Source organism: Triturus cristatus, chromosome 1_1 (genome assembly GCF_964204655.1).
Source record: "Triturus cristatus chromosome 1_1, aTriCri1.1, whole genome shotgun sequence".
Lineage (NCBI taxonomy): Eukaryota > Metazoa > Chordata > Amphibia > Caudata > Salamandridae > Triturus > Triturus cristatus.
Genome location: NC_140579.1, coordinates 1,278,609,612 through 1,278,630,438, shown reverse-complemented (window position 1 = coordinate 1,278,630,438; position 20,827 = coordinate 1,278,609,612). Strand labels below are relative to the sequence as shown.

At 47.2% G+C, this 20,827-nt stretch overlaps 2 protein-coding genes across 6 annotated transcripts in view; one reads left to right on the top strand and one right to left on the bottom strand.

The window, feature by feature from the left end:
• LOC146871954 (microtubule-associated protein tau-like) overlaps positions 1-20,827 on the bottom strand; it is a 1,902,682-nt gene that overhangs the window by 1,266,821 nt on the left and 615,034 nt on the right. The window lies entirely within an intron of this gene.
• LOC146871957 (uncharacterized) lies at positions 10,122-15,654 on the top strand. Of its 2 annotated transcripts, none has more exons than XR_014981263.1 (2): positions 10,122-15,105; positions 15,213-15,654. XR_014981263.1 is itself a non-coding variant. In XM_085652423.1 (2 exons), exons 1-2 carry the CDS (start codon positions 11,024-11,026, stop codon positions 15,431-15,433), a joined length of 1,293 nt encoding a protein of 430 aa, XP_085508549.1. In that variant the 5' UTR covers positions 10,162-11,023; the 3' UTR covers positions 15,434-15,654. The 2 variants fall into 2 exon arrangements, 1 of the variants encoding a protein (XP_085508549.1); XM_085652423.1 differs by having other exon boundaries at positions 10,162-12,290; positions 15,408-15,654.

Here is a 20,827-nt window from a genome sequence, read left to right as displayed (position 1 = left end):
TACCCGTCACACATCCTTGATTCTCACATACATCCCTGTTTCCCACACAGCCCCTTTGCCTAAAAAAAATCCTCAACCATCAGGAAGAGATCCCAGACTCACAAATATCCCTTTTCCCTCACACAGTTATTTAGCCTCACACACACACGTAACTATCACCAGGTCCCCGAGTCCCACACACACATCCCTGTCTCACACATAAGCCCTTCTGCACATCCCTGCTTCTCACACACTTCCTTTCCCTCACACACACCTGTGACCCTCGCGCACACATGACCCTGCACACACGCATATACAGTGACCTTTCCACTGGTTCTCACGCCATCATTATTTCTCTGAGCTACAAAAAACAAAGAATCCTTCAACATATAAGCTCGTCGGACATCAGAAGGATGGGAATGCGCAAACAATCTTCAGAAAAGAAGTAGAGAGGTGAATTTTTTCTGCCTCTGTGCTCCAAACATGATCCATCATAGAAAGGCTGTCTAACAATGGGCCCTTCTGAAACCCCCCCACACACACACAAGGCGGTGTCTCACCGAGCCAGGGCACAGGAGCCAGCTGCTGGTGCCCACTGCGGGCAGGGGCGGCACAGAGCTGCTTATAGACATGGCATTAGATTAGCGTGGCTTTCAAACTGCAGCTGAAGCATCACGGACTGAGGCCTGGACTTCAAAGAGCTGCGTAGACACTCGGCTTATGCCCAGCAATGCTTTGTACTGAAGACAGACGCGAGCAAATGCACAGTGAGGCACATGCAACCGCGCTCAGCCTTACCCTAACTGTACTGAGTGACGCCCTACTGCACCTAGCGGCAAACAACTCCAGGAAGTGACGCACAGTCCCACCGGCTGGCACGTGTACTAACTGTACTGCGTGGCACACAACTCCGAGTGGTACCCAAACAGCACATATCTGTCGTTAAGTGGTATTCAGATGGAGGGAGTGGCATTAAAGTCTACCAGGAGACACGCATTACCAAGGAGTGCCCAAGTGCTTATTTTGAGCCAGTGGATTCCGGTGCTCGGCACCAGCACTTAACTGTCAGCACCGGCACTAATGACAGTGTACATGGTGGCGCTGTCTGCCGAATTTAGAGATAAGGACAACACCTGTTTATTAATTCAATACACAATAAAACAAGCATTGGCATAGCCAATAGGTCTCGCCGTTGGGGCCTTATAAGTATTTAGTTATGCAGCACAATATCCTTTGTGCAACAACATCAACTGCTGAATGGCCAAACACTTATAAGGTCCCAAAGGCGAGACCTTCTGTGTTGAGCTATGTTACGTTTTATATGTAGCGTGTGATACATGGCAGCCATCTTTGTTGCATATTTTCTTTCCTGGTATGCAGGCCTGTGTAGTTTCATTATGAAGCCCTATTACACAGTGAATTTTCGTTTATTGACCTCATATTTTGGGCGTCCGACAGGGTGCAAAATATTGGCACGGAGCCTGCATCTTACTGTGAGTTTCCCGGCAAGTTTGTGGGCACTACGATTTTGGCACTGACTCCGCAACAAGGTTGAACCTCATTACTGAGTATTCCTCCTGGAAATTTGCTATTTTTTTTGCTGGGTACTGTCCTACCTGCTTTGAAAAATATTAGTTAGTTCTGGGTTTCACATATTACCAATTTAATGGTCATCATGGGTAATGGTGGTCACGTGCAACAACCTCCACATTTTCTTTTTTAACAGCCCTGCCAGCGTGATACTAACGCATTTCTGTATGGTGATCCGCATCACCGCACTGAAATGCATTCTCACGCATTTGCATTAGCTGTATGCAGCAGCGCTGCTATTTGGCACCTCCAGTCTCCACTGACTACCAAAGGTCTTAACTTGGGGACTGGCTACAATGTAATGCTTCACCCGATACCGCGCATTCACGGAGGTAACGTCACGAGTCTGTGAAATGTGCAGGCTTTGATAGAAGTACGCTGAATAAATCCAATGATACCAAAACCAGTAGAGTAGTTCTTGAAGCTTTATTCCAGTAAAATAGAATGACACCACGGGAGTGCGTCCTTCCTCTCCGAAGTATGAACGGTCACTGGCCACAGGACCGAACATATTTCAGGGAGGAGGTTGAACGCACGAGAATACCATTTCAAAAAATGCTCGTTTCAAAGATACACACATAGCATGCGCGTGTGACATCCACACGCGCATGCGACTAACAGAGTACATAGAAAGCACGAGTCCAGTGAGGCACCACGAGCTTGTGCATACGTCATGCCGCAAGCTGTCACCTTTATCAGAATATAAACAACAATCAGTATACTACATCACCCTCCTCCTTTCATAAACAAGAAAACAAAAGAAATTAAGAGAAATAAAAATCCTTGTATCTTGAGGGAAATGTACAATTGCGAGTAGGTCTACTGTAACCAGGATCAGGAGTAACAATATTTTGATGTTCATTATGTGAGACAGGGCTTGATGTATATTCAGTAAGGTCTTGTACCGTGAAGTCATTTCTGGACGGAACCACAGAATTATCAGTGGATAACCCATTGGAGAAATACGAAAAATGTAAATCATCTTGAAAAGCATTTTTCTTTTTAACCAAGATTTCACTGGCTTGATCTGGAGTCAATTTGATCAACATTCTTTTACTCCACCAACCTTTATGCCCCAGAAACAAGGAACCTTTAGACACTTTAAGGATTTGTACAGGAAGTGAGAATTTTGACAACCCTTTCTGGACTTTTTTTGGAGATTTAATTAAGACCCAGTCCCCAATATTAAACTCATGAGAATAATTGCAAGCTTTGGTATCAAAATTCTTCTTCTGTACTGATTGTTGAAGTGTCACATTTTTAAGCATGTTTTGTTTATCCTTACAAACCAAGCATGAACCATCATTCCTCCTTAACATTTTAATCCACGATGGAAACAGTGTTCCATTTGGATCTCTCTTCTTGAGGAGTCTAAAGGGTGAAACCCCAGTTGAAGAATGAGGAGTAGTGAGATAAGACCAGAGTTTCTTCTTTAAGAAATCATCAACAGGTACATTAATAGCTAAGGCTGATTGAATACCTTCTTTTATGAACCTATTCATCCTTTCTACTAAGCCATTGGCCGAAGGAGAGTATAAAGCAACTCTTAAATGTTTAATGGCATGAGCAGACAAAAAATTCTCCATTAAACTTGATGTAAAATGAGAACCGTTATCCGTAACCAACTCCCTTGGGAATCCTTCTGAGAGAAAAATTCTGGAAAGAAAATTGATTACCGAGAACAACAAAATTCAAATTCAACCCACTTTGAATAATAATCTACTAACACTATTATGTACTTTTTGTCTGTTGAAAGAATATCAAATGGTCCTGCAAAATCCAGAGCTAATTTTATCCAAGCCTCTTCTGGAATTGGAACATTGTGCAAAGGCGTCTTTATAGTTTTCCAGTGATTATCAGATACAAGACATGTATCGCATGAATTTACCCACTTTGTGACATCTGAATCTAACCCAGGCCACCAAAAATTTTCCTTCAACCTCCTAGAAGTAGCACCTATACCTAAATGCCCTTCATGTGCGATTTAAAAATTTTTGAAACGCAACAAAGTTGGGGGAATCGCAAGATCACCACGCATGACCAAACCCTCAACTAGAGAAAGCTCTTGATTAACCTGTGCAAAAGATTTCAGAGGAGAAGGTAAAGAACGCTTCTTGGGCCAGCCTGACACAATCATATTTTTAACTGCCAGAAGAATGGCATCTTCTTCAGATGCTTTAATCCAATCATCTTGAGAAATATGAGGTAAATTGGTAATAAAATCCTCAACAGAGGCTACCACGCATTCCACATCATCAAATCTGGAAGAAGACGAGTTATCCTTCAAAGATAACCTGGAAAGACAATCAGCTCTTGCATTCCGACCACCAGGTATGTACTTTATGACAAAGTTATATTCATGTAAACGTGACAGTAAACGAACAAGTCTTGAAGAAGCTTTACCTGTCCCATTTCCATTTAACAAATGTATTAAAGGCTTATGATCAGAAAAGATTTCAAATTCTGACCCCCAAATAAAAGTTTTAAACTTCTCTACTGCCCATGTACAAGCAAGTGCTTCTCGCTCAATTGTGCTGTAGTTGGTTTCTGGACTAGAGAGAGACCTAGACGAAAAAGCCACCGTATTCTCCTTGCCATTGACCCATTGACAGAGAACGGCCCCTAAGCCATTTTGACTCGCATCAACCGATAAAATACATTTGTGCCCAGGTAAAAATGGAGAAAGAGCAGGAGCTTGAAGAGTGAGTTTTTTAATTAACTCAAACGCCTGCTGAGCTTCACTACCCCATGAAAAAGTAGTATTCTTTTTCAACAGAATACGTAACGGTTGTACCACCTGGGCATAGTTAGAAATGAATTTGGAGTAATATTCTGTCATGCTCAAGAAGGCTCTTAACAAATCTTTGTTTTTCGGTACAGCCACTTCATCAATGGCTTGAGTGAGAGAAAACTTGGGCCTGATTCCTGATGCAGATATAGAATGCCCCAGGTAATCAAGAGCTTCAACCATGAACTTGCATTTATCCGTGCCCAAGGTAACTCCAAGATCTTTAAATTTGTTAAGAACTTTCCTAAGAGTAGAAATGTGCTCATGCTTGTTCCTAGAAAAAATTAACACGTCATCCTGATAAGCTTGAACTGACTCGATACCCTCTAACATATGATCCATAAATCTCTGGAATACGCTCGCCGCTGAAGCTAACCCAAAAGGTAATCTGAGAAATTTATAGGCCCCAAAAGGTGTGACAAAAGTGGTTAGATCAGTGGAGGCATTGGATAGTGGAATCTGATGATATGCTGACCTTAGATCCAGAATAGTAAAGCAGGTCGCATCAGCAATGTTAGATAATAAATCTTGAATCTTTGGTAATGGGTGACAGTCCACTATGATGTTTTTGTTCAATGTGCGCAAATCAGCACATAAACGAATCGAATTGTCCTTTTTCCTTAAAATTACAATAGGACTGACCCATTCCGAAGATTCTGTAGGTACTATAATGCCTTCATTAACTAGTTTACCTAGTAATACTTTGAGATCATTTCTAACACTTAGCGGAACAGGTCTAGCTTTATGTGAACTTGGAATGGCCTTGTCTTTTAACTTGATGACATGTTCAACCTTTTTGATTTTGCCTATGTTAGGGGTAAAAACTTCAGGAAATTCTTTGAACATGGATTCAGCAACGTTTGTAACATCTGGCACAGAGTTATCATGAACAGCAGAAACAGTGACTTCCGTGTTAACCTGAATAGGATTTTCAGAACCAGGAACTAACTTTAAACCCATCTTTGCTAGATCCTGCCATGCAACAATATTCTTCCCTTTGGGAGCTACATAGACTTTTGTAAAAATTTTGCGATCTAAACAGGTTATAAATTCAGTGAAAAATCCTAGCATATCAATAATATGCCCACCATATGCTTTTGGAATGATGTCTAAAGCTTGTAATGGTTTTTTACAACCCCAATACATATCTAACAGGGTGTCTGAGATAATGGTGACAGGTGCTCCAGAGTCAGCCATCATGTCAACTTTAACCAAGCCAATAATAACCTCACACAATGGTTCCTTAACCTTCTGTGTAGAAACAGATAAATCATGTGAATCAATAGAAAGCATAAGTCTCTCAAGATTGTCATCAAGTGACTGACTAGGTTCACCATTAACATTTATAGAAGCCTCCTCAGTATCAAGAGTACTGACTCTGACCATCCTTCTGCTTCTGCAAACAGTATAGAAATGCCCCATTTTTCCACATTTTGTACATTTCTTACCTAGTGCCAGACAAGTCGGGCTATCACCTAAATGTGATTTCGAGCCACACCTAAAGCAAAATGAATTATATCTATTTTGTTTCTGTGGGAAAGATTTCACAAACTTGGACCTGTAAGAAACATTGTTAATATGCGGATCACTCTGAATCACAATCACAGATGAAACACCTTCATTACTTAAGCATTTTGATGTAACAATAGATCTTTCGATCCCTTTAGCAATGTCAATGACCTCAGCTAGAGAAGGATCTCTACAACTAAGTAAGCGTTCCTGAATTTTCTTATGAAAGCAGCTGTAGACAAATTGATCTCTTATATAAGTATCAAGTTGAGCCCCAAAGTTACAGTTTGCTGCTAAATTTCTTAGAACTGAGATATAATCCTCAATGGATTCATCTGAATTTTGTTTCCTCTTCATGAAGTTAAACCTTTCAAGTAATACACTTGGCTGCTCTAAAAATTTCTTGTTCAATCTGTTAACTGCATCTGTGTAAACATTCCATCCATCCCCTTCATCTGGTCGTGGGATTGTCACTGGTAAGTTATCAAAGACTTCACGGCCAGCACTGCCCAAAAAACTGTAAAGAATCGCAAGTTTACGTTTGGCTGAGTATCCTTCAGCATCTATAGCCACTAGATGGTTCTCAAAAGATTTAAACCAAAATTTCCACGCCTCTTTTGGTTTACCTTGCCTTGGAAGGAATTGGTCCAACTGACATATTTGTTGAGAAGCCATTGAAAATATATTGAAATGAAAAGCTCAATTTGCTGTTTATAGTTAGAAAGATAAATATCTTGTCATGTGAAAATACTGCTGAAGAAGTGCAAAGAAAGGATTGCAGGGATGAACAGTGTACAAACTTACTTGCAACCTTTCACACGTCAGTTCCCAGTGAGCTCGATCAAGACTCGATCAATTTCCCTTTGAAAATTGAGCAGAAAACAACTCACGCGCTAAAAACCAATCAGCAGGGGCGTTTTAGCAATGACAGAGGTCGACTGGTGCTAGAACCAATGAAACGGCTCTTCTTTAAGCTCTTCCGTGAGCAGTTGTAATAAGCAGAGGCTGGGACTCAGCCTGAAACAGACGCGTAGCAGGAAAGGAGGCTAATCCGGAAACTCGTTCCCCGAGGGCAGAAACCAAACAACGGGAGAATTTCCTCAGCCTGAATGACGAAAGGAAGTGGCCGTGGAGACCGTGAAGATATCCACAACGACGGTAGGAGGCACAATTCTTTGTAGTGTTGCCGAAATACATAAAAAATCGTCGCCAAATGAAATGTGCAGGCTTTGATAGAAGTACGCTGAATAAATCCAATGATACCAAAACCAGTAGAGTAGTTCTTGAAGCTTTATTCAGTAAAATAGAATGACACCACGGGAGTGCGTCCTTCCTCTCCGAAGTATGAACGGTCACTGGCCACAGGACCGAACATAGTTCAGGGAGGAGGTTGAACGCACGAGAATACCATTTCAAGAAATGCTCCTTTCAAAGATACACACATAGCATGCGCGTGTGACATCCACACGCGCATGCGACTAACAGAGTACATAGAAAGCACGAGTCCAGTGAGGCACCACGAGCTCGTGCATACGTCATGCCGCAAGCTGTCACCTTTATCAGAATATAAACAACAATCAGTATACTACAGTCTGTCCCATGATTACATTTGCCAAATCACCATACGGGCCATTGGCGGGCGCTTTGGGCCTGCCGCTGCAGCTCTCAAAATGCGGCCGCCGGCCCGGCCAGCGTAATGACTCGAGTCGACCGTGCTGGTGCATGAGCTTGATGACTACTGCCTCAGCTACCGCCTGAAGTTCACTCGGTCGGAGACTCAGGAGTCAGTGTCTGATCCAGACTGCTGCCGCAGCGCTGCCCGGGACTAGTCTGTGGTGCCAGGGCAATCGTCGCACCTGTACCAACAATGAGGTTGGCTCTGACAGAGAGTAAGTGAAGTGTTTCTTTTTGGCTTCTGGACCGGCAGGCATTTTGGCAACTTGCACCCTGCACGCAGCGCCCCCTTTAAACTATGAATCCCCGTTCACCCCAACCCGCCTTCCTCCTCTTTTGAAATCCCTGGCACTGCACTTTGCAATTGCAGTGAAAAGTTGTTATGACGTGCATCAGTCAGTGCGGCATTGTTGGCGGAAGAGTAAACCTTCCTCTGGGAGGGAGTTAAGTATGCTTCCGGACCTGACTGCCCCCACACAACAGAAGCAGCACGGACAGCAGCAGTGCAAAACTGTGTGTGGGAAACGCATATACCTTTCCTACCACACACACGCTGCCTCTTTTGTTTATTAAGTCGATTTTATACTCTCTAGTCTGTCAAAATGATTGGTGCCGCCCTCTCTTGTTCTAATACCGGCATCAAGATCCCACAGCATATCACAGCAAAAACACGCACTTAAATCGGGAATGGATGCAATTTAATAATTAAGTGATGTGATATAGTCCAAAAGACACAATCACATACTGTTATGCAAGCATGCTTATTGTTGACGTTTTCTTGAGTCCACGGAGCATGGTCTTCGGCTGCTGGATGTACTGTTTTGTGCAGGCCACGTCTGCCCTTTCTCCTCTGTGTACCCGCGCTGATTCATTGTTGGTTCTTGCATTAATTCGCTGCTTGCCCCACTTTTATTTTCATTTCTGATCTTTACCGTGAGCTGTATTGTATCCTGCTACGTATTGAAACGCGGTCTTTAGTGGCATAGCTGCCAAGGTTTCAGATTGATATGTGTGACAGTTTTGTAATTTCATTTTAATTATTGAGTCAGCCACCACATTCGTTTGCACCAGTTTTAAGGTCTTTTAGAGATTTTTCGTTGCTCAAATGGGCCGTGTTTCTGATATTTTTATGTTTCCCTCATCTTCATTGCTTGATTTTTTTCCCTCGCAAGAAAGTGTCACTCATAGTCGTTGAAATGTCACTCATGATTACATTGAAATTATGAAAATGTCACACATAGCAATCTGAAACCTTGGCAGCTATGTTTTAATGAGTCCTGGCAAACCTACACTAGAGTGGAAAAGGTGGTTCAGAGTTTTCCCAAATTATTTGACAGCTATAGATGCTTGTGAATACTCAACGGTCAGAAAGTTTGCTTTGTTGTTTAATTTGTTGGGAAATGAAGGACAAAGTTTTCGAACATCTTCCGGAAGTGTAACCCCCAAGTGAGGATTCTGGAGGCGCTAAAGATTGCAAGGTGTTGTAGAGGCAGATAAAAGATTATCTAAACCATTTTCTGAGGAGCCCAGTATTGTTTTAGAACGTTTCAATTTTTATTCCTGCAAGCAAGACTCAGTAAAATATTTAGATCAATAGGTTGCAGCCCTGTGAATCCTGGCTAGTACCTGCATGTGTGAGAATGCAGTGGCTCAGTAAATTAGGGATCAAATTGTTTTGAATTGCTATATAAAGAAAGGTCAGGAGCATTTATTGTCCTGTATTAATCCCTCTCTTGATCAAACGATAAAAATAGCTAAGGGCTTAGAACGTTCTTTAAAATCAGTTAAAATGTTAGAAAATGCTGGTCAACCTGAAAAGTCAGATAAGGTCAATTTTAGTTTGGTTAAAAAAAAACCAGGATACTGCTATAACTCGTAATGTTGTGTCACAGGGTGGAGCGGGTATAGGTGCGGCTCATGTTATCATTTAGGGAACAACATAAAGTGCCCTGATCAAGGAAAAAAGTGCAGTAAGAGGAATAAGGTTGGGCATTTCATAAAAGTGTGTAGAAGTGTGCGCACAGGTGTAAATTGTGGTTCTGAGATGGAGCAACAGTGAGCCAGCAATTTTGAATGTCAGGATGTTGTGAATATTTCCACCACTACTATTTTGACGTTGGATGTGAATTTGGATGCGGGTAAAATGGGGAGTAAGAATGGACCATACTGTGGGGTGAGAATTGGAGGTGTCAACGTGAATATTATGGTGGATTTTGGTTCGCTGGTAACAATGTTGTCGGAAGAAACATTCAAGGCTTTATGGAGGAATGTGCAAACTGAGAGCCTGACATTAGACCAGTGGCCTACGGTGACATTGAAATTGAGACTTAAGTTTTTTTTCTAAGAAAATATGGATTTTCAAGATAGAATTCTATGTCAGGACCGGAGGTGAGGATTATGCTCTACTTTCTTTACTTTCAAGGTAGCAGCCATTTTAAAGTCAACAACAACAACAAGTATTCCCATGGTACATCGGGAATGACAGAAAACAATAGAGTGTCCACATCTAGAGTGTCCCCTGTTCCATCATCCAATCACGGCTCCCTTAGGTACCGACAGTCCTCTCTCTCTGTTTAACCTCCCCTTTCTTTGCTGCTGCAGCCTGAGATAAGTCATGTTTCTTTGTGCTTATACCTATTCATGAATACATAATGCCACTAACTAATGCGCATGCTATGTTCACTTTGGCATGAACGTTCAGTTTGGTACATTCTGGGCGTTTTATTTGCCTTTTGCTTTCAGCGCGTAAGAGGAACGGTTTTCCTACCTCGCTTCGGGCGCTCTGGTGCCTGTGCGCTCTTCACTTTGTGCCGCTTCTGTCTTGTGCGGTCGGCGATATTGGTGTCCTTCGGTGTTGTTTTCCGGACTATTCCGGTGCTTCTTGTGTGGCGAGTCAGCCGCTACTCGGCTGACTCGCGCTCCGACCGCGGGTGTGTTCCTCCCTAGCGGCCGTATCTTGGTGCGGCTCGCGGTGTCGTGTTACACCGCTAGGGGGCGCGTTCTCGCGTTCCTGACGCTGCTCGCGTTCCGGGGATTCCGTGCATTCCGCGCGCTTGAATCTCGGAACGCGAAGCATCTAAAGAGCCTCTGCCTGTCCCGACGCCATTTTCACACAGTCGGTAACATTGCCTTTAGGCATTAATTACAATTACGCCCCTGAACATCTCTAAAGGTCAGTGACCAGTTTCACAAGACTGTGGTGGAGTCGTGGGGGTCAGTATCCTAGGCCTTTGATTGAACGCTCTTCGGAGTCTGTATTTGCGGGATAAATCCTGCTGGGACCTTGGGGACAGGCTGCCCAATTTATTTCTGCACCAGGGCTGTCGGGTCCCACGGCAAAGTGCCTGCACGCAAGTTCGCTTGCCCTACCTTGGCTGACACCCAGCCTCCTTTCACGGAGTTCACCTCCTCTGCGACTCCCACTCATTACGTGGTATATATATTTGGATCTGTACCCTTGGGCATCTTGCTCCCATCTACATTATGGAGTCTTATGACGACCCTACTTACCTGGATGACCAGGACAAACATTGGGATGAGGACCCGCTTGCGGCGCTGCAGTGGGACGATGATTTCTACGACGCCGTAGACTCCTCCATTTATAAAGCTGTGGAGCAGGCCATGGATCCATTGGAAGATCGCCTCTCTCGGAGGATTGAGCTAGCCTGCGACAGGCTAGCCAGAGCATCCCAAGCCCTTCCGGCTTCTCTTCCTTCAACGGCGCCCAACGACGATTCTCTTCCACCCCCCGCTAAGTGGGCCAAGGATGCTGGGGTGGATGTTGACGCCTTCGCCCACCTCAAGCAGGCGTTCCTGGCCAACAGAACTCCTCCTGCTGCGCCTACCCCGGGAGTCTTGAGTCTTGGGACTGATGACGGTGCTGGGCCATGTCGCCCTTGCGGTTTGCCGCAACCAGAGCCCGGCGCTTCGGATTCCGGCGCTGTTTCTCAAAACCTCTGCGCGGATATGCTCGATCCGGAAGATATTCTGCACCCTCGGTCCTCGGACTGGGCGCCCTGTGACAAGGGCGCCCAGTACGTGGCTAGCCGCATCCGTAGACCTCTGGAGGCCTCAGTTCGTAACTGCCTTAGGGCAGAATGCCCGCACCCGTCGTTGGACGACAAGGTTGCGGCGACCCCAGAAATCGATTCGAGGATGGCAACATTCTTACAAAAGTTTATCAAGGATCCCAAGAAGGGAATTGACCGATCGTGGCGGGCTTGCCAAGATAAACTGTTGGACATTCTTGGGCCTATCACCAAAATTCTTGACATGGCCGAAAAAGCTAAGGCATCGGGGGCCCTGATATCCCCCGACAATCTCTCCTCTTGGGCCCAACGGGTGGTCATCTTCTTGGGGAACGCAAACTGCGCGCTGTCAACGGAGAGGCGCAGATCTCTGCTGATTAAGGTGGACCCCAAACTGGGGGATTTGGCAGACTCCAAGGCGGGCCCGGTTGCCCAGGGCGGCCTCTTTGGAGAGCCCTTCATGAAGGAGCTAGGGCGCTTTGTGAAAACCTTCACAACTTTGGACAGAGCGCAATCCTCCATCCGCAAGGTCTTTCGCCCGCGGGTTTTCAGAGGGGCCGATCGAGGCAGGGGCTGCTCGTCCGTCCGCCCAAATCAGCAGAGAGGAGGCTCCAACCAGTCGTCGTATCAAGATCAGGCCAGATTCCGGAACTCCTACCCGACGAGGGGACGGCGAGGGAAGAACTGTGGTGGCAGAGGCGGTGGCGTCTCCAGTTCTTCCGGTAAGTGTTCTCCCTTCTTCCCAACTAAGAGTGGGGGGCCGACTGGCGCATTTTTTCCAGGCTTGGACTTCTGTCACAGGCGATGCGTGGGTACTCCAAACTGTCCAGGGGTTTCATATCGAGTTCCACGGGAGGCCGCTGCAGAAAATTCCGCCGTGTCCCCTAGTCTTCTCGGTAGAGGACTCCGCCTTAGTAGATCAAGAGGTCCAGGCGCTTTTGCTCAAGGGGGCGGTGGTGCGATCCACTCTTCATGCACACGGTTTCCTCAGCAATCTCTTTCTGGTAGACAAGGCGGACGGTGGGCAAAGGCCCGTGATCAATCTCCGAGAGTTCAACGAGTGGTTAGTCTACCGCCACTTCAAGATGGAAGGAATCCATCTTCCTCGCGATCTTCTCAGGCCCAACGATTGGCTGGCGCGCTTAGATCTAAAAGATGCGTATTTGACCGTCCCAATCTTTCCTCCCCACCGGAGGTTCCTACAGTTTCTTTGGAGGGACGAAGTCTACGAGTTCTCAACTCTTCCTTTCGGTCTATCCTCGGCTCCTTGGTACTTCACCAAGGTTCTGCGCCCGGTAATCGAACGCCTGCGCGCGGCTGGCATGCGGCTCATAGTGTATCTGGACGACATTTTGCTGATGGCACAATGTCACAAGACCCTTTCTCGTCATCTGCAGACGGCGGTGAATTTACTCCAGAGCTTGGGCTTCATAATCAACGAGACAAAGTCAACGCTCGTCCCTTCCCAAAGGGTGGTTTTCCTAGGGTTCTCCATCGATTCGGTAGCCGCTACGCTAAGCCTTCCTTCCAGGAAGATGACGAAAATCTGCCACAAATTGAGGAGAGCGCTTGCTCAGCATCAACTCTCCCTCAGGCAGATAGCTCGCTTGGTGGGCCTGCTCTCGGCTTCCATCCAAGCCATTTTTCCGGGCCCTCTCCATTACAGAGCCTTACAGCGTCTCAAAGCGCAACACCTTCGGAGAGGCCTGTCCTATTCGCGGAAAGTACCTCTGTCGGCGGAGGCCAGAGAGGAGATCCAGTGGTGGCTTTCCAACATGGAGGCTTGGAATGGACGGGCGATTTTCGGTTCAGCGCCAGATATTATTATCGAGACCGACGCCAGCAGATCAGGCTGGGGCGCGCGGTGTGGCGACTTCCCTACCGGCGGTGTGTGGTCGCCTATGGAGCAACAGTTGCACATCAACTGTCTGGAACTCCTGTGGGGTCGTTTGTGATCCAGTGCTGGACCAAGGACTCAATTCGGTCTTGTGTGCTCCTCAAGATGGACAATATATCAGCCGTCCGGTATATAAACCAACTTGGGGAAATGCGCTCCAGGGCACTTTCGGACATGGCAGCAAATTTCTGGAAGTATTGCCTGGACCACCAGGTTTCGGTAACGGCAGAGTATCTCCCGGGCCGAGACAACCAAGTGGCAGATTTTCAGTCCCGGCATCTCCACGACAGCAGTCTCTGGAAGTTGCATCCGGGGGTTTTTGCGGATCTCCAATCCCTCTGGGGTCCCTTCTCAGTGGACCTCTTCGCCTCCCGACTGGACTTCCAGCTTCCCCGGTTTTTCAGTTGGAGACCGGATCCCCTCACAGCGCAGACGGATGCGTTTCTACAGGACTGGCAGACCGAGAGCCGTTATGCCTTTCCCCCATTTGCCATGATCACAAGAGTCTCCGCTCAAGTGCGTCGTCAGGTGGCGAACGTGGTCCTTGTCACCTTGATTTGGAGGTCTCAAGCCTGGTTTCCAGTTCTTCTGGAACTTTCCTGGGATTTTCCAATCCCACTCCCCCTATTTCCAACACTTCTGCTCAGTCCGGACGGAGTTCCTCACCCGTTGATACAGCAGGGCTGCCTCGCCCTCATGGCATGGAGGATTACAGGGAACGCTGGGCGGTCCCAGGCCTTTCGAGAGCAGCTGAGAACCTCATGTCAAAGGCCTGGTCCGACAGCACAATTAAGCGGTACCGTTCCACTTGGCGACGGTGGTGTCGTTGGTGTGTGCGACGAGGTTTCAATCCCGTGGCAACCGATGTGACGTCCATCTTGAATTTTTTGGCCTCTCTGGCGGAGGAGGGTTTGGCTTATAGAACCATCAATACCTTCCATTCGGCCATTTCGGCAGGCCCCAACATACTGGATGGTTCTCCGGTGGGTGAACATCCCGTGGTTTGTCGCCTCCTTCGAGGCATACGGCTCTCATTACCCCCGGAGCCGCGGTACTCCCAACTATGGGACGTTAACAGAGTGTTGAATTTGTTTTTATCCTGGCAACCGAATAGGTTCCTCTCGAGGAAGGCGTTATCGGCAAAGCTAGCGATGCTTCTCTGCCTGATTTCGTGCAGACGGGTTTCTGATGTCAGGGCCCTGGATGTCACTAGTCGAATTTTTTCCCCTGAAGGGGTTACTTTTACCATCCATAGACGGACAAAGTGCGGAACGCCTTCTATATCCTATCCGGCTTTTCCAGATTCCCCGAAACTATGTGTGGTATCCTGCCTCAAGGCATATAAGGAAATGTCGGAGGAGTTTCGTCCTCCGGGGGAGCGGCAATTGTTCATTGCCCTTCGGAAGCCTCACAAGGCGGTTTCTTCCCCCACCATTGCCCGTTGGGTACGGTGGGTCATGCAGGAAGCAGGCATCGACCTGCGTATTTTTGGCGCACACTCGGCAAGAGGTGCGATGGCCTCTAAAGCTTTTACCCTGGGCGCTCGCCTGGAAGACATTCTGAATGCTGCGGACTGGTCTTCCGAATCCACTTTCAAACGGATTTATTTTAAACCGATCCTTGATCTGTCTCATTTGGTGGTGAGCAAGCTTTAAACGAGCATAATCCTCGCCTCCGGTCCTGACATAGAATGAAAAATTTCCTAGCTATCGTAACGGAAAGTTTCAATTCTATTAAGGACTCGGAGGTGAGGATTATCCCACCCAGGGTACAAAGTTCTCCTCCTTTGACTCCTTCCCTCCCCGTACTGGAGTAAGTAAAGTGTTTTGTGGGCTAAATTTTAAGAGGTCTGACGTTTGTATTTTCTGTACTGTCGAGCTGGTTTGCCTTGCAGGCTAAACCTTAGACACGATTTCCGCTTATATTCTCTTTTGTGTTTCAGGAGATTCTGGAAAGCAAGTCTCCTGAGGTTCCATGCTGGCTGGCCTACAGCAACGAAAGAGGAGGTTAAACAGAGAGAGAGGACGGTCGGTACCTAAGGGAGCCGTGATTGGATGATGGAACAGGGGACACTCTAGATGTGGACACTCTATTGTTTTCTGTCATTCCCGATGTACCATGGGAATACTTGTTGTTGTTGTTGACTTTAAAATGGCTGCTACCTTGAAAGTAAAGAAAGTAGAGCATAATCCTCGCCTCCGAGTCCTTAATAGAATTGAAACTTTCCGTTACGATAGCTAGGAAATTTTTCATTATTCATACTAAAGTTTATGTTGAGTGAAAGACAAAGATATTTTGGGATGGATCGATCAAGGGAGATTGGGAATGGTACTGAGACCTGGTACACATGTCCCTATTACACTGGTTGATGGAGTGCGTGACAATGTTTGTGATGTGGGTGTTTTACTTGAAAAATAGCTACAGGTTTTTAAAAAAACAATTGGTGTTGTGAAGTGGTTTGAGCATGAGGTTGCTTTAAAGCAGAATGTGACACCTGTAGCGCACAAAGTATGTAAAGTACCTTAGTGTATCAAGGAGGAGTTGAAGAAACATCTTGATCAACTGTGTGTGGACAAGATTATATAACCTGTGAATGCGGCTAAGTGGGTAAGTGCAATGATGATAGCGAAACAAAATGGTAATATGGGGGCATGGCAAGCCAAGGTGTCAGTTTGGACGTAATCCGGAACGGCTCCGCTGACACGACTCGAAAAGCTTGGGGAGAATGCGGTAAATACAACCCCACCCTGGAAGAAAACGAGGAATAGACCCTAGAGAAGAGATCCCCGGGAGCCCTGAGATGCACATGGATGGGGCCGGGACCTACTAGGTCGCAGAGACGCAGGGCCGCCCAACGGCTGAGCTGAACGTCTGAGAGCCCAGCAAGACGCAACAGACTCACAGGGTCTGTGGGAGCCCAGCAGTACGTAACACAGACTCAACCGAACTGCGGGAGACCCACCCCGTAGACCAGGAGCGGAAGCCCTGGTGTGAGCGATTCTGCCGCAAGCGCTGATAACGGGACGGCCCAGAATTAGCAGAGGACTGGGTCGGAGAACCAGGGCCTCTCGTAGAAGGGCTGTCCAGAAAGGGCCAATCGTGGCAGATACAGGTTGACAGGCTACCTAAAAGCAGCAGTCGAGAGCCCCAGGAGAAGGAAGGCAGGGGGGTGCGACATCTCCCTCCGAAGCAAGACACGCTTGGAGGCGAGGGGACATGCCTGACCTTAAGAATGCGATCTGAGGCTTCTGAGGACAGCGGTGAGTGCAGAGGGCCAGAATTGGGCAGCGGGCACTCACACAGGAAGAGCTTAGACCACCTATGTAGCCAAGACACACATCAGCATCTGTGGGGGCCCTAATTAAAGGAATTCACAAATGTGGACATTCGTTGCCTGACCTCAACATGGCTGCCATGAATAGATATCACAGCAATAGCAAAAGCCCTAATGCCCTACTGTGAGAAGTTGGCCTGGCATATGCTGGTCACTAGTTATAGTGGCCACCTTGCACCAGTCCAATTCGACTCTTATGGTAGATAGGTTTAAGACAACCTTTTAAAGAAAGCTATCTTAGTGGTAGCTGTGGAGAGCAGCCTTCAGGCTAAGTCTCAGAGGGATGTAAAGCAGCTTGTTTTACCTTATAATCTCTTGAATTACCAAATGAAAGGACACCACACAGGTATATATATCAAATGTATATGTATTTATTTCTAGACACACTCTACTAATCTCTTTATGAGATTAGAAGCCAGGTACACATTCAAATATCAACGTTTCACAATAAGTTAAGCACAAATATGTCTGGGGCCCTAGTGGCGTACCAGACCATATACTAAAAAAATGGGTTAGGAAAGTCGACTTGCAAAATGACAAGGCCTAGGGCCTGTAGAATGGCTTGGGCTTCAAGACTGCAGTGTTAGCAGGTAAGTAACAGGCCCACGGGAGAAGCGTGCAGTGTGTGAACACAGACGCGGGTTCCCTATTGATTACAATGGAGCAAGTTTCGGTTTGATTTTTAAAGTTTTAGGGTACTTCGAGGAAGTCTACAAGCAAGCCACTTACAAGGTAAGTAATTCGAGGGCCAACACACACTAGGGCACCGGAGTGCAAGAGTTACCTCACCCAGGGAAGGTGGGTGCATAGGTGTCTGTTGGTGTCGGGTCGCGTCGCGTCGCTGTTTTCTATGGAGACCAAAGAAGACTTGCTGCTTGCGGCGACTGAAGAAGTGTCCGGTGGAATCCAAGCCTGGATTCAAGATGTAGAAGACCTGAAAATTGAAGGGACAGTGTTCACAGTCACTTGCCAGTGACCCGGGGCCAGGAAGATGGTTGCCCACGGATGTCGGGTGATTCCAGGTCGTCGATGGTGTTTTGACTCTTCGCTCACGAGGTCCAGGAGGGATCGAAGATGACCAGCAGCTGGATTCGGAGTGTCCCACGACGTCTGCAGCTGATGGCGGTGTCGGCAACCAGATTGGAGCCAACAAGCCTTGGCAAAAGCAAGTCTCGTGTAGAGTGAAGAAAGTCGATGGTGCAGACCAGCAAGGTCTGAGGGACTCACCCAGCGAGGGTAAGTGAGGGCAGGCCTGGAGCAACCAGAGGAGCCCTTTGAGTCGAGAAGAAAGTCTTCGGGGGACCCGCTAGCCAACGGGTAAGGGATCGCGAAGACGCCTCTTGAGGAAATGCTTCACAGGAGCCCACGGTCACTCGGGACCCCGGTAGGCCTCTGATTTTTGCTGCAAAATCTGCTGGAGGCTTGGGCCACAAATGGTCCAAAGCACAAGTTCGTTGAACGTCGTGAAGGGGTTGCACTCGACAATAGTGCACGGTTCCCAGGTATTGCAGTTCCTCGTCACTCGTGGGGTCCAGATGCCATAGCTTCGCTGGGGACTCAAAATGGGCGACGAGAGGTCAGGAAATCCGCTTCTGGGGTCACAGGGACTTCGGACTCCGGCGGGAGCGGGAAAGTTTGCAACCGTTGTTTCAAGTTTTGGTGCCTGCCAAGCAGGGGAGTCACTCCTTGACTCCAAGGGAGATTCTTCTGTCTTCCAAAGGTAGTGGAACGTCGAAGGGCCAGGATTCGTCTTGTAAAGCATCGTCCAGGGTTATCTAACTTGCAATGGCAAAGTGTACCTATCTTATAGTGAAAGAAAGGGAGGGGCTAGCTCTATGACCACTCCTCTAGGAGGGTCAGGGGGGTGGATGGTTACACCCACTCCCCTTTGTCCAGTTTCGCGCCAGAGCAGGGGCTGGTAGCCCCTGAACCGGTTTGAGCTGGCATATGCACAGAGGAGCCTACTGCTCCCCCAGTGCAGGACTTCAAAGCACTCTAAGAGAGCACCCACCCAGCTCCAATACACTAAATCCTGTCTGGAAGGTGGTGACACCTCCCTGTGAAAGGATGCCATTTGTTGGGCCTCCTCCACTGCGAGTTTCAGTCAGCAGCAGGAGGGCAGCCCAGTGTCTGTGCTGGTGGCATCCATTTTGTGATGCCAGGGCTCTTTCATATTTCTGTCGTTTTACTACAGTGGGTACATGTCATCCCCTCTAGAAGGGTGGGATCATACTCCCACATCATGGACTGATGTGGGGGTATGATTCCAAGATGTTTGACACCAAACACGACATGTTTTGATGCAGTCATTCCAAAGTTAGCATTAACTGGGAGGTTATAATGCACTTAAGAGTATATGGTTTAACCGCATACACAAACAGCCACAGGGAATGGACCCTGCCAGCTGGAGAGGGGCCCTGCTCAGGCAGAGGAACCCCCTCACATTGTAAACCAAGCACCCTGCCCTCAGGATTGATAGGGCCTGTCATAGGGGTGACTGATAGGTTTATATGTGTGTGTATGGTGAGATACAGGAACCTATACCTCAGTGAGGAGTGCCAACACTACCTCAGCCAGGCTGCAGTAGCAGGCCTGACGTGTCAGATTTAATCTGATTCCCAGGGGTGGCATAATACATGCTTCAGCCCCTGGTAGGCCTGTAAAGTACCTATGCCCTTGGTACCTAAGGTACCATATACTAGGGGCTCATAAGGCACCATAGTAACCAATCACTAGTGCATCTAATATGCACCCCAAGTCGTTTAGAGAGAACAGAGACTGGGGCCCTGATTAGCAGGGTCCCAGCCTGACTATAGCCAAAAACCAGTGTATACATCAGAAAAAAAGTGGGGGCAACATAAGTGCAGATCCTACTCTCCTACACAACCCCCCCCCCAAACACAGGGACATTAAACTAACCTTGACCAGTTGAGTCTTCGTGTTCTAAGTGGAAATACCTTGAGAGTCCATCTGCATTGGCATGTTGGGTCCCAGGCCTATGTTCCACTGTATAGTCCATCGCCTGTAGGGAAATGGACCACCTGAGCAGTTTAGGATTTTCACCTTTCATCTGTTTGAGCCATAGGAGGGGCTTGTGGTCAGTCTGAACTATGAAGTGAGTGCCAAACAAGTATGGCCTCAGCTTCTTCAGGGCCCACACCACAGCAAAGGCCTTCCTCTCTATAGCTGACCAACGTTTCTCTCTAGGAGTCAGCCTTCTGCTTATGAAAGCTACTGGTTGGTCTTGACCTTCATCATTTAGTTGAGACGGTACAGCTCCCACACCCAGCACTGAAGCATCTGTTTGGACAATGAACTTCTTTTGGTAGTCTGGACTCTGCAAGATGGGGGCGGTGCACATTGCCTGCTTGAGGTCATCAAATGCCTTTTGACATCTAGCTGTCCACTGAACCTTCTTTGGCATTTTCTTAGAGGTAAGATCATTTAAGGGGGTCACTATAGATCCATATCCCTTAAACCTCCTATAGTACCCAGTCAGGCCTAAAAAGGCTCTAACCTGTGTCTGGGTTGTTGGAGCTACCCAGTCCATTATGGTCTGGATCTTGCTCTGCAATGGTTGAACCTGACCTCCACCCACAAGGTGGCCCAGGTACACAACCTGACTCTGCCCTATCTGGCACTTAGTGGCCTTGATAGTGAGGCCTGCTTTCTGCAGGGCCTCCAAAACATTTCTGAGGTGGACCAGGTGATCCTGCCAGGCGGAACTAAAGACAGCAATATCATCTAGCTAAGGTGAGTAATAAGTTTTCATACCAGTCAGAACTTTATTCACCAACCTCTGAAAAGTGGCAGGTGCATTTTTCAAACCAAAGGGCATGACCACAAAGTGATAGTGCCCACCAGGGGTTGAAAATGCAGTTTTGGCCTTGCATCATCAGCTAACTTGATTTGCCAGTAGACAGCTGTTAAGTCAAATGTACTCAGATATTTGGCTGAGGCCAATGTATCAATGAGCTCATCTGCCCTTGGAATTGGGTAGGCGTCAGTCCTGGTGACTGCATTGAGGC